At 45.0% G+C, this 12,997-nt stretch overlaps 1 protein-coding gene across 6 annotated transcripts in view; it reads left to right on the forward strand.

The window, feature by feature from the left end:
- The window catches only part of phyhd1 (phytanoyl-CoA dioxygenase domain containing 1), a 54,444-nt gene that overhangs the window by 29,564 nt on the left and 11,883 nt on the right, over positions 1 to 12,997 (forward strand). For 5 of the 6 annotated variants that reach the window (XM_059993765.1, XM_059993762.1, XM_059993763.1 and 2 more), the window contains 3 exons: positions 622 to 643; positions 2,024 to 2,152; positions 2,556 to 2,672. In XM_059993765.1, the coding sequence (XP_059849748.1) occupies positions 622 to 643; positions 2,024 to 2,152; positions 2,556 to 2,672 (268 nt within the window). The remainder of the gene's footprint in view (positions 1 to 621; positions 644 to 2,023; positions 2,153 to 2,555; positions 2,673 to 12,997) is intronic. The other variant, XM_059993764.1, reaches the window with a different exon arrangement.

Raw genomic sequence — 12,997 nt, forward strand, 5'->3', positions numbered from 1 at the left:
AATTCAAATCAGTAACTCATCACGGGTGATTGATAAGTCTGTGGCCTAAGGTGGAAGGAGATGAGTTATTAACTTCAAACTTTCTACATAATCACTGAAAGAGTTGACCTGCATGTGCATGTAATGAGAGCTGTACAACTCATCTCCTTCTACCTTAGGCCACAAACTTATAAATCACCCTTCTGTGGACACTTTCTGGAGGTCCAAGATCCGTATGCTCCATGGCCACTGGACTAAGTGTGTAAATGTAGGAGGGGACTATGTTGAAAAATGAGCTAGGTTTTCTAAAATTGACTCCTTCTACCTTAGGCCACAAATTTATCTATCACTCCTCGTACATAAATGTGAGGGTAATGGAGGGGTCCAGGGAGAATAATGGTTCACTTTGGTTTGCCAAAGGGCCTGTTTTTATGCTGTAGTACTCTATAATCTTGTGAACATATCATTTCATGACAAAAAAATATAAGAATTAAGCTGTGCAACTGAACTTCCATAATTCAATTACATTTTAACTATAGTCTACTAATTGGCTTTAATTATAGTCTACTAATTAGCTAAGGATACTTTTGTTTTGAGCATTCTACAAAAGTTGTAACAACCTGATATTATATATTTTTTCAGCAACCAGAGATTGGTGGTGAAGGTAAGGAAAAAAAACACTTTTTACATGACAGACAACTCATCTGATTATCTACTAGTTTGCTTTGGAAAAGAGTAATTGATAATAGGGGCCATAACCCTGAGGACATTCATCACAAGAACTGGATTAATTTTATTTAATAATTGTTCTTTTAAAAATAATTTTACAACCAACTCATCTGTCATTTGTATTTTTAAGTGGTGGTGTTGCTGACACTGTGGTGACTGCCACTATTTAGAGAGCAAACAGTAGGGTCAGTTTTCCATTCTTCCTCTAACTTTACATTGGGGATTCGAGATCTCAAAACTGCAAATTGAAGGAGTGGCGCTGTTGCGAAATAAAATCCAAATCCAAAATAAAATCCAGCTTGACTGAATTACTTGAATCGTAATCCCATTTACAATTATTTTGAAATTGAACAGCTACATCACTTCAGTGCTTTTAACATAATAGTTGTCCATCTTTGCATACTGATTCCTGTAATAAACTCGGTCACGGGGTTAACAGTAATAGTTGTGGGTTCCAAGTGAATTAATTTTGGAAATTTTCTCCTTAAATGTGACCATGTAGTACAGAAACAAACCCAGTTTGATACAAACAGCCACACTTGTAAATTATGGATGTAAAAAATATGAAAAGCTCACAGTAATTTTGGTGGGTACATTTGTGGGCCTCAGATTGAGATTCAAGCTTCAAGATTGTTTAGTATCATTTCCAGTCCACAAGTGTAAAGGAGACAATATTTGTACTGCGTATCTGTATATTGACCTGAGTATAGATGAGGGCAGTCCAGCTCCCTTCAGCCTCCTCAAAGTAGAGACATGTCATTAGGAAGAAAAAATAAATGTGGTATAAGACTGTTTTAAGACTCACAAGGGCAAGAAATATTTTAACATTGGATTCTCAAACATTTATAAGTGGTTCACTTTTTCAGCACAAATACCTGTCCACTTGAACATAAACATTCAACAAAAAAGGAACGTTATCAACTCATGCATACATTACCTTCTGCTAGCTTTCAGTGAATTATTCTTATTTGAGGAAGACTGTGCTGATTGTTTTCAAGGCAAATTAAAGAAAGCCAGCACATTAATTAATTTTGTTGGATAACTTAAAAATGGACATGGATAAAGAATATAGTTTTAAACCCACAGCTGATTTTTGACATTCAGTTAGATCATGATTGATTTGTACCTTAATTCCTCCTTTGGTTCTGTAATTATTAGCACTGTTACCAAATTAAAAAAAATTGCTGTTTATTTGAAAATGTTTAATCGACTAGGTTCAACATCTTAGGGCTAGGAGCTGATGAACAGATTTTAGTCCAGTCACTGATCATCCTCAGTGCATACCGCCTATTGATTTTGTTCTCACTATTTCCAGTAACCCCACACCAGGATGCAACTTTCTTATACACAGAACCGCTTGGGAGCATAGTAGGCTTTTGGATTGCACTAGATGATGCAACTGAGGAGAATGGCTGCCTTTGGTTTATTCCAGGCTCCCACAGAGGTAAGAGACTTAACTTTACTGAGTTTGCAGTCTAACATTTAACTAATGATATTTCACAAGCCACTAGTGAACCATGTACTCAACCAGCAATTAATTGCCCAACTTCAACTGTATTACTGTGGCAGTGCTGGATAGTGGCTGTTCTTCAGGCAGAGCATCTAGCTGACTGGTTGTGATCATTGACACCAACTTTCTTGGCTGAAGAATGTGTATGGAACAGGACAACATAAAGAAATCATGGAAAGTCACAGCATAGAATGTGGTCACTTAGCACATCATACCAATACTGGCCAATGTGAAGTAAATATTTACATAATATGATACCATAGAAAGTGTGTCATTTCTGATTGAAGATGCTAAATTATCTGATTACACAATGGTAATTTTTGCTTTCAACTGATAGCTGGTATCACACGGAGGATGAAGCGTAGTCAAAATGGAGAGTATCCTTTCCTCAAATTTGTTGGACAGGAGCGTAATTATCCAGATAATGAATTCATCTCTGTTCCAGTTAAAAAAGGTAAATACTAATTGTTTTTGACTGGTTTTGTTAAGTATAGTCTTTAAATGTATATTGTTCCTGTTCCTTTCCATACTTTGTGGTGCATTGGCAAACTTGCTGTTTCTTTATCATTTGACAAGGCCGAGTTGCTAGCTCGATGCTTAACCCAGCACATATAGAAAGTGTTCAAGGAGCTGGCCGGATTTGAACCCGGGACCACTTGCCCAGAAGTCCAGTGCGGATGCCATTACACCACTGGCTGGCTAATTTAAGTGTGTTGGTGTTCCCTTCTCAATCTGGGGTCCACAGTCCCCTTGCTTAATGGTATTGGCCCATGTAATTTTTAAAAAAGTTGGGAAAGGTTGCATGTCTTAATATATTGAATTATGTAAATTAGTTACTACTGCAATGGTAGTATAGTTAATTAAGTTAATTATAGTTATAGTTAATTCATTATGTATTGCAGTTGGGACTATGTCAGAAATATTTGTGAGCTCATCCAAACTATGGGACTAGGTTACAGCAAGGAGCTCTAGAGGGCTTTATATTTTGGATTTCAAAGAGATGAGAATCACTGGTTTAAAATATGATAGTTATGCCTTAGAAATAGATTTTACTGTTCTTGTTATTAGAACACAGAACAGTACAGCCCAGGAACTGGCCCTTCGGCCCACAATGTTGTGCCGAACCAATTAAATTAGTAATCAAATGGCCAACTAAACTAATACCTTCTGTCTACATTATGTCCATATCCTTTCAATTCCCTCACATTTGTGTGCCTATCAAAACATCTTGTGGAAAGTTACCATGGAATCAGATCTAACCACCATTTCGGATAGTGTGTTTGTTGTATTAACAACTGTTGAGAAATTGTCAACTTCTGTCTGGACACCCGCCACCCGCTGACTGCTCCTGTGGCTCCTCCCACAGACCCCGGTATAAAGGCGATTGGAGCCACAGACCCTTCCTCAGTCTCCAGGATGTCGTGTGATAGTCACTTGCTGCTTGTGCTTTCTTCTAGCCAATAAAAGCCTACCTTAACCCACGTCTCAGAGTTATTGATGGTGCATCAACTTCTCTAGTTCTTTGGCTGATTTTCTTTTTAAATATGACCTCTAGCCAATTAGCTTCCCATTTCATTTCAAATCACCCCATCGCTCCCAAACAGCAAATCTCTCACCAGTTTAAAAATCTGTCGTCAGTTTTGCATCAATAGGTTAATTCTGGTCACTCCCTGGGGTTGGAGGATTGATTGTAAACACCTGATGTTGCTTTTTCCTTACTCTTAGAAGTCCCTAATGTATTTGTCTCTAGCACCACCCTGGGCAGAGTATTCCAGTCACCCACCATTCTGTGTTTTTATATTTTAAAAAAAGTGTCCCTCATGTCGCCTTTGAACTTATTCCCCCCCCCCCACTTTAAATGCACGCCCTCTGGTATTGGACACCAAACCTGGGAAAAAGATGCTGTTTGTCTTTTCCCTCTCTGCCTCTCATAATCTTATAAACCTCTTATCAGATCTCCTTTCAGCCTCAGCCGCTCCAGAGAAAGCAACCCTGTAGAATAACCCTTGTTACTGTTAGTGATATTGTGATCCCCCGAAAACAATCACTAAGCTTCAAGACTTTGGCCTGTATTCTCCTTGAGCAACTGGACCCTCAATTTCCTGACTTGTAGACCCCAATCAGCTTGGATTGGTGACAGCATGTCCCTTATAATCTCCATCAGCACAAGTGTATCACAAAGCTCAGCACTCTGCTCTACTCACTTTATACTTGTGAGTGCGAGGCTAAGCACAAATCTATTGCCGTATTTAAATTTGCTGATGACCAAGAATCTTGGTCTTGCTGACACTGAGTGAGGGGTTGTTGTTGTAGCACCACCTAGCTAGATGTTCAATCTTTCCCCTATATGCTAATTTGTCACCACTGAATCAAAGCTGGTGCTTCAATAACAACCTCTCGCTCAATGTCAGCAAGACCAAGGAGGTGCTTATTGACTTCAGAAAGTCCATGAGCCAGTTCCCTTTAGGGGATCAGAGGTAGAGAGAGTCAGGAACTTCAAATTCCTGTGTTATTTCAGTGGATCTGTTCTGGGCCCAGCATGTAAACACCATTACAAAGAAAGCACGGCAGCACCTCTACTTTCTTAGAAATTTGCAAAAGATTCAGCATCTAAAACTTTAACAAACTTCTGTAGATGTGTGGTGGAGAGTATATTGACTGGTTGCATCAAGGCCTTCTATGGAAACACCAATGCCCTTGAACAGAAAAGCCTACAAAAAATAGTTGATATAGCCCAATCTATCTTCGGTAAAGCCCTCTCCACCACTGAGCACATCAACATGGAGCACTGTCACAGGAAAGGAGCATCTACCATCAAGGATGTCCACCATCCAGACCATGTTCTTTTCTGCTGCCATCAGTAAGGATGTACAGGAGCCTCAGGACTTGCACCACCAGGTTCAGGAACAGTTATTACCCCTCAATCGTCAAGCTCTTTGACCAGAAGAGATAAGTTCACTGAACTTCATTTGCCTCATCACTGAACCATTTGCACAACCTAAGGATTTACTTTTAAAGCCCCTATATCACATGTTTAAAATGTTTGCAACACACACAAAATGTTGGTGGAACGCAGCAGGCCAGGCAGCATCTATAGGAAGAAGTACAGTTGATGTTTCAGGCCGAGACCCTTTGTTAGGACTAACGAAATTTAAGATGTTTGAGAGAGAGCGAGAGAGAGAGAGATATATCTATATCTATATATATATTATATATATATATATATATATATATATAGAGAGAGAGAGAGAGAGAGATTTATTTATCTATCTATCTATCTATCTATCTATCTATCTATCTATCTATCTATTTATTTATTTTCTTTGGATTTGCTCTGTTTGTCTTTTGCACATTGCCCATCCTGTTGGGGTGGTCTCTCATTGATTCTATTGCTTCTCATAATTACTGTGAATGCCTGCAAGAAAATGAATCTCAGGGTTGTATCCGGTGACACATGTGTACTTTGATAATGAATTTTCTTTCGAACTTTGAATAATTTCAAAAGCTTTGCATTTGGGCAGGATCCTGCCGCTGTATTAGTTACAGCTGAACCAGAGCAGTCCTTTTGCCATTTGGGGGAAGGCAAACGAGGGGAAAAAAACAAAAATTGTCATGCAGGTGGGGTGCACTTCAGCACTGTCTTGTTTAAAGCTGTTTTGGAGTGGCCCTCAAAGCAAAGCAAATGAGTATTTTACTGGGGTTGTTCAAAGGAAGGAGTCAACCTAAAATTATCTCACACCGACACTGGCTACTTCATATTTGCCTCATTTACAATTGAGGGGCTGTTTCCAAATAAGTAGATAGACAATGATCTGCCCCTGTAGCACAGGAAAATTTGCAGTTCCAATAGTTGGGCTCTAAGCTCAGCCAGACTGGCTCTAGGATCCTGCCTAAATGCAGAGCTTTTGAAATGATTCAAGGTTCAAAGTAAATTTGTGATCAAGGTACATGTGCAGCACCAGATGCATTCACAGTAAACACAAGAATCACAACAGAACCAGTGAAAGGCCACACCCAACAGGACGGACAAAAAAAAAGCATAGAATAAGGTGACTGAAACTGCTGATGTACGAAGGGAGGAAATCCCTCTAATTTGATGCTGTAGCGGTGTGCTACATGCAGCGCTGAAATAACGACACGGAGTCGGTGAGCAGCAGTTGCGAAAAGAGATTTATTCAAACTTCGTGGGCTCGCTTTAAGGCCTTCCTGATCCCGCCCTCCCCAGGCAGGAATGCTGTAGGGGCACATATTCACAGTCCCGTCCCGCACGCGGGCTTTTCCCCTTGCTCGTGAAGCAGACTTGGCGCCCTCTTTGGGACCGGCCTCGATGCTGGCGTGCGCCACTTTGTGAGCTGGTTCGAGTGCGCTGGGAAGTGGGTCGCCACATAACCCCCCCCCCCCCCCCCCAGAACCGGCGATACACCCCCCAATGTCCACAGTCTGGGTTGGACTCTGTTTGGGAGGTCTGCCTCTGCGCCGCGGTGCCAGAATCTCGACTGGCTGCGCCAAGTCCACATGGGCCGGTTTGAGTCGGTCCACCGTGAAAACTTCCTCTTTCCCCCCCGATGTCCAGCACGAATGTGGACCCATTGTTTCTGATCACCATAAATGGGACCCTCGTAGGGCCGCTGTAGCTGTGCCCGATGTCTGCCCCGTCATACAAAAACGAACTTAGTTTTTGCAGGTCTTTGGGTACGCAGGTCGGGTTCTGCCCATGCTGCAAAGTGGGTATGGGGGCCAGGTTACCGAGCCTCTCGCGTAGTCTGCCCAGGACTGCTGTGGGTTCATCCTCTTGCCCCCTTGGGGCTGGTATGAACTCTCCTGGGATGACCAGGGGTGCGCCATACACCAACTCGGCCAACGAGGTGTGCAGATCTTCTTTGGGTGCCGAGCGGATTCCGGGCAGGACCCAGGGAAGCTCGTCCACCCAGTTAGGCCCTTTGAGGCGGGCCATGAGAGCCGACTTCAGGTGACGGTGGAAACGCTTCACCAGTCCGTTCGACTGTGGGTGGTAAGTAGTTGTGTGGTGCAGCTGTGTCCCCAAAAGGCTGGCCATAGCTGACCACAGGCTGGAGGTGAACTGGGTGCCTCTGTCGGAGGTAATGTGGGCCGGTACACCAAAGCGAGATACCCAGGTGGCAATCAGTGCCCGGGCGCAAGATTCGGAGGTGGTGTTGGTGAGCTGGACCGCCTCTGGCCATCTTGTGAACCGGTCAATGATAGTGAGGAGGTGCCACGCTCCACGCGACACTGGCAGGGGGCTCACGATATCCACATGAATGTGGTCGAAACACTGGTGGGTGGGGTGGAACTGCTGCGGCAGAGCTGCACCTTGGCTGTTAGGCAGTGCATGCATCTTTTAGCCCATTCACTGACCTGCTTGCAGAGTCCGTGCCAAATGAACCTGTTGGCCAACATCCAGATGGTTGTCCTGATGGAGGGGCGTGCTAAGTTGCAAATGGAGTTGAAAATGAGCTGCTGCACCGGCGGGGTTGGCCGGTGGTGATGTCACAGAGTAGGGTCCTCTCACCTGGGCCTACGAGGAGGTCCTGGAGCTGCAAACCGGAGACTGCATCCTGTAGCTAGGGATCTCCTCACCTGCCTGCTGCGCCTCCACCAGCGCTTCATAGTCTACTCCCTGGGACAGGGCTTGGATGTTAGGGTGGGAGAGGGCGTCCGCCACAACATTGTCCTTACCCGAGACATGCCGGACATCCGTCGTGTATTCGGAGATGTAGGACAGATGTTGCTGCTGGCGGGACGAACAGGGGTCAGATGCTTTCATGAACGCAAAGTTAAGAGGTTTGTGGTCCGTGAACGCGGTGAAAGGCCTTCCTTCTAAGAAGTACCTGAAATGCTGGATTGCCAGGTATAGCGCCAACAGTTCCCGGTCGAAAGCACTGTATTTGAGCTCGGGTGGTTGTAGGTGTTTGCTGAAAAACACCAGGAGTTGCCAGCAACCCTCGATGAGTTGTTCCAGCACCTCACCGACTGCTGTGTTAGAGGCGTCCACTGTGAGGGCGGTAGGGACGTCCATTCTGGGGTGCACTAGCATTGCGGCATTTGCTAAGGTTTCTTAGGTTTTAATAAAAGCAGCGGCGGACTCCTCGTCCCAGGTAATGTCTGTGCCCTTACCCGACATCAGGGCGAACAGGGGGCACGTGATTCGGGCAGCTGAAGGGAGGAAGCAGTGGTAGAAATTCACCATACCCACGAATTCCTGAAGGCCTTTGATTGTGTTGGGTCGGGGGAAATGGCAGACTGCGTCTACCTCAGCGGGCAGAGGGGTTGCCCTGTCTTTAGTAATCCTGCGGCCCAGGAAGTCGATGGTGTTGAGCCCGAACTGGCATTTGGCTGGGTTGATTGTCAGGCTGTATTCACTCAGTCAGGCGTAGAGTTGACAGAGGTGGGACAGATGCTCCTGACGACTGCTGCTGGCTATGAGGATGTCGTCCAAATAGATGAAAGCGAAGTCCAGGTTGTGTCCCACTGCATCCATTAACCGCTGGAACGTCTGTGCGGCGTTCTTCAGGCCGAACGGCATGCGGAGGAACTTGAAAAGGCCGAACGGGGTGATGAGTGCTGTTTAGGGGACATCGTCTGGATGCATCGGGATTTGATGGTATCCCCGGACGAGGTCTACCTTGGAGAAGATCCATGCGCCGTGCCAGTTTGCTGCAAAGTCCTGAATGTGCGGCATAGGGTAGCGGTCCGGTGTGGTAGCCCCGTTCAGCCTGCAGTAGTCACCGCATGGTCTCCAGCCCCCTGTTGCTTTGGGCACCATGTGCAGGGGGGAGGCCCATGGGCTGTCGGACCACCATAGGATCCCCAGTTCCTCCATCCTCTTGAACTCCTCCTTCGCCAGTTGGAGCATGTCCGGGGGAAGCCGCCGAGCGCGGGCGTGGAGGGGTGGTCCTTGTTTCGGGATGTGGTGCTGTACGCCGTGTCTGGGCATGGCTGCCGTGAACTGCGGTGCCAGAACCGATGGGAAATCCTCCAGGACTCTGGTGAAGTCATTGTCGGACAGCATGATGGAGTCGAGGTGTGGGGCCGGCAACTGGGCTTCACCCAGGGAGAACGTTTGAAAAGTCTCGGTGTGGACCAGTCTCTTCCTTGGCAGGTCGACCAGTAGGCTGTGACTCTCAAAAAATCCGCTCCCAGGAGCGGTTGGGCTACAGTGGCCAGTGTGATGTCCCACATGAACCGGCTGGAGCCGAACTGTAGCGGCACCGTACGGGTGCCGTAGGTCCTTACCGTGCTGCCGTTCATGGCCCTCAGGGTGGGACCTGGTGCTCTGTTGCGGGTGTCGTAACTCGTCGGAGGTAAGATGCTGATCTCGGCTCTGGTGTCGACCAAAAGGAGGCTATCTCGATGGCCAGCCGCCGTAGCCATCAGCAGCGGCTGGCCCTGGTGTTTCCCGGGAACTTGTAGAAGCACAATTGTTCATTGGCCTCCTCACCCCTGCCTCTGGGGTTAGCGGGCTCTGCGGCCGGGCCTGGTCTGGTTTGCTTCTGGGAGTGTGACGGACGCCCCACTCTCCTTCTTGGTTTTCCACAGCACGTCCGCCCGGGCCGCCACCTTCCGGGGGTCACTGAAATCCGCGTCGGACAGCAGCGGGCGTATGTCCTCGGGCAGCTGCTCCAGGAATGCCTGCTCGAACTTGAGGCAGGGCTTGTGACCTCCGGCCAGGGAGAACATCTTGTTCATCAAAGCTGATGGTGGCCTGTCTCCCAAACCATCCAGGTGCAGTAAGTGGGCAGCTTGCTTGCGCCATGAGAGTCCGAAAGTCCTTATGAGCAAGGCTTCGAATTCTGTGTATTTGCCGTCCGCTGGGGGCGACTGTATGAACTCCTCAACCTGGGCTGCTGTTTCCTGGTCGAGGGAGCTCACCACATAGTAGTAACGTGTGGCATCCGAGGTTATCTGCCGAATGTGGAATTGGGCTTCTGCTTGCTGGAACCGTAGGTGAGGTCGCAGCGTCCAGAAGCTTGGCAGTTTTAACGAAACTGCATGAACAGATGCGGCGTCGGTCATCTCCGGTCCAAGAATCGTTTGGGCCATCGGGGTCACCAATTGTAGTGGTGTGCTACACGCAGCGCTGAAATAACGACGGGGAGTCAGTGAGCGGCAGTTGCGAAAAGATTTATTCAAACTTCGCGGGCTCACTTTAAAGCCTTCCTGTTCCCACCCGTGTCGGGGGCGCGTAGTCGCAGCCCCGTCCCGCGCGTGGGCTTTCCCCCTTGCTCGTGAAGCAGACTTGGTGCCCTCTTTGGGACCGGCCTCAATGCCGGCGCGCGCCACTTTGTCAGCTGGTTCGAGTGCGCTGGGAAGCGGGTCGCCACAATGCCATTGAAGGTAATGGAGCTAATTTAATTTTGTTCTGTCTATTTTGCATTACAAATTAATGCATAGGAATTGAGCTTGATCTTAATGTTGCTCAAAAATGGAAGAGCACTAAAGGTAGTGAATGCAGCTCAGTCCATCGCAAGAAAAGCCCTCCACACTAATTGGCACATCTAAAAGGAGCACTGTCACAATAAAGAAATATACATCAAGGATCTCCATCATACAGGCCATGCTCTCTTCTCACTGCTGCCATTGGAAAGGAGCCTTGGGTCCCACACCACCAGATTCAGGAAAGTTATCACCCTTCAGTTACCCTGAACCAGTGAGGATAACTTCACTCACCTCAGCACTGAATTGATCTCTGAACACTTTCAAGGACTCTACAACTTCTATTCTCAGTATGATTTATTTATTATTATTAGTATTTGCACATTTCGTACATCCGTTGGATGTCTTTGTGTGTAGTTTTTCCATTGATTCCATTGTATTTTTGTTCTTGCTATGGCATGCACCTGACTGCGCCACCCTCCAGGGGGTAGACCTGTGTTTCTCAACCAGGATTCTGTGAGAGGTTGCTAGGGGTTCCCCGAGAGATTGTGATTAAAAAAAACACCTTTTTTGAGCTTTGCGCATTGCGCGATGCTAGCGTTTGCAGTGGCGGGCTGTGACTGAACAGCCTTGTTAGCAATCTCAGCCCAGTATGGTTGTGTTCAGTGGGACTGTGTTTATTTGGTTGAGCCCATTCTCAGTTTTTAATGTAAGATATTGCACAGAGGGGGAGGACAGTAGGCTGATGGTGAATGCTACGAACAATTCTGATAAGGTTAATGAAGAAGAATTACAATCTTGAATTATTTCACTGCACTAGTGCAACAACAGACACAAAAACAGCCTGTCGTTTTTTAACAAACTGTAAAGGTTTATTTACCCAACAAATACACAAGGTATAATCATTAGATACTTACAAGACGGTGAATAAATTAAAATTAAAACATAATTACTACTCTCTAAGACAGTCGGCCCTGGCTGAGCCCTTGACTTTACTCTGCCTAGACCTGTGAATGGCTATCTTGCCCAAGCCGACCAGGAGATCCTCCCTGCAACCCTTCCCCTCTTTACTGGGTGCCCATATACAAGGAGTGCAGGGCTGAAGTGCAACCAGAACTTGGGCAGCAGCCCTGTCAGATACTCAAACAGGGGCAAACAACTGATGAATGTAGCAACGGCTCCAGCAAAATTGAAAGGATACTCAACTACAAATCAGCCATATGACACATAAAAGTGCTAATTATTTGAAATGACTATTGGAATCGCAAAACAAACAGATTAAAGCTTACCTAGTGTTATTTCCAATGATCAAACTAGATTTATTAAGAATAGGTGTTCACATTTTAACATTCGAAGATTATTAAACATTATTCACTCCTCTCCATCTGAAGAATCTGAATATGTTGTTTCTCTTGATGCAGAGAAAGCCTTTGATAGGGTGGAGTGGTCTTACTTATTTGAGATTTTGGAAAGATTTCATTTTGGTCCAGGATTTATTTCATGGACCAAATTGATCAATGAAGCCCCTATGGCTGCGGTTATAACTACTAATCAAAAATCTCTTTACTTTAGATTATACAGAGGTACTTGGCAGGGATGTCCTCTTAGCCCTTTATTATCTAACTTGGCTTTAGAACTCCTTGCTATTGCTGTTAGGGATTCCAATACTGTTCAGGGTATTAAGAGAGGGGACAAAGTACACAAGGTTTCGTTGTATGCAGGTAACCTGTTAGTTTATATTTCAGATCCTAGGAAATCTATTCCTTCGATGTTATCTATATTTTCTGAATTCATTAGTTTTTCTGGATATAAATTAAATTTACATAAAAGTGAGTTATTTCCTATTAATAATTACTCGAATCAATATCATCAAGTACCTTTCAGTATTGTTAGAAATTACTTTACTTGATATTAAAATTACTAAAAATTTTACAGACCTGTATAAATATAATGTTCTCCCATTAATTGATTACACCCAACAAATGCTTTCTAAATGGTCACCTATGACGTTATCATTAATAGGTCGAATTAATGCTACTAAAATGATAGTTCTACTGAAATTCTTATATACATTTCAAGCAGTTCTTTCCTTTGTTCCTAAAATGTTTTTTGACAGAATAGACTCTATAATCTTACCTTGTATTTGGAATAATAAAAATCCTAGATTGAGTAAACCCTTATTGCAGAAATTAAAAAAGGACGGTGGTATGGCTTTGCCAAATTTTAGAATGTATTTTATTGGGCAATTAATATTCAATATATTACTCTTTGGATTCATTATTCAGACATATATGAATGTCCTTCATGGTTGGATTTGGAGGAAAACTTGGCGAAGGGGTTCTCTTTGGCCTCTTTACTAGAAGCTCCTTTTCCCTTTTTGTTTTC

Source organism: Hypanus sabinus, chromosome 18 (genome assembly GCF_030144855.1).
Source record: "Hypanus sabinus isolate sHypSab1 chromosome 18, sHypSab1.hap1, whole genome shotgun sequence".
NCBI classification, from domain to species: Eukaryota; Metazoa; Chordata; class Chondrichthyes; order Myliobatiformes; family Dasyatidae; genus Hypanus; species Hypanus sabinus.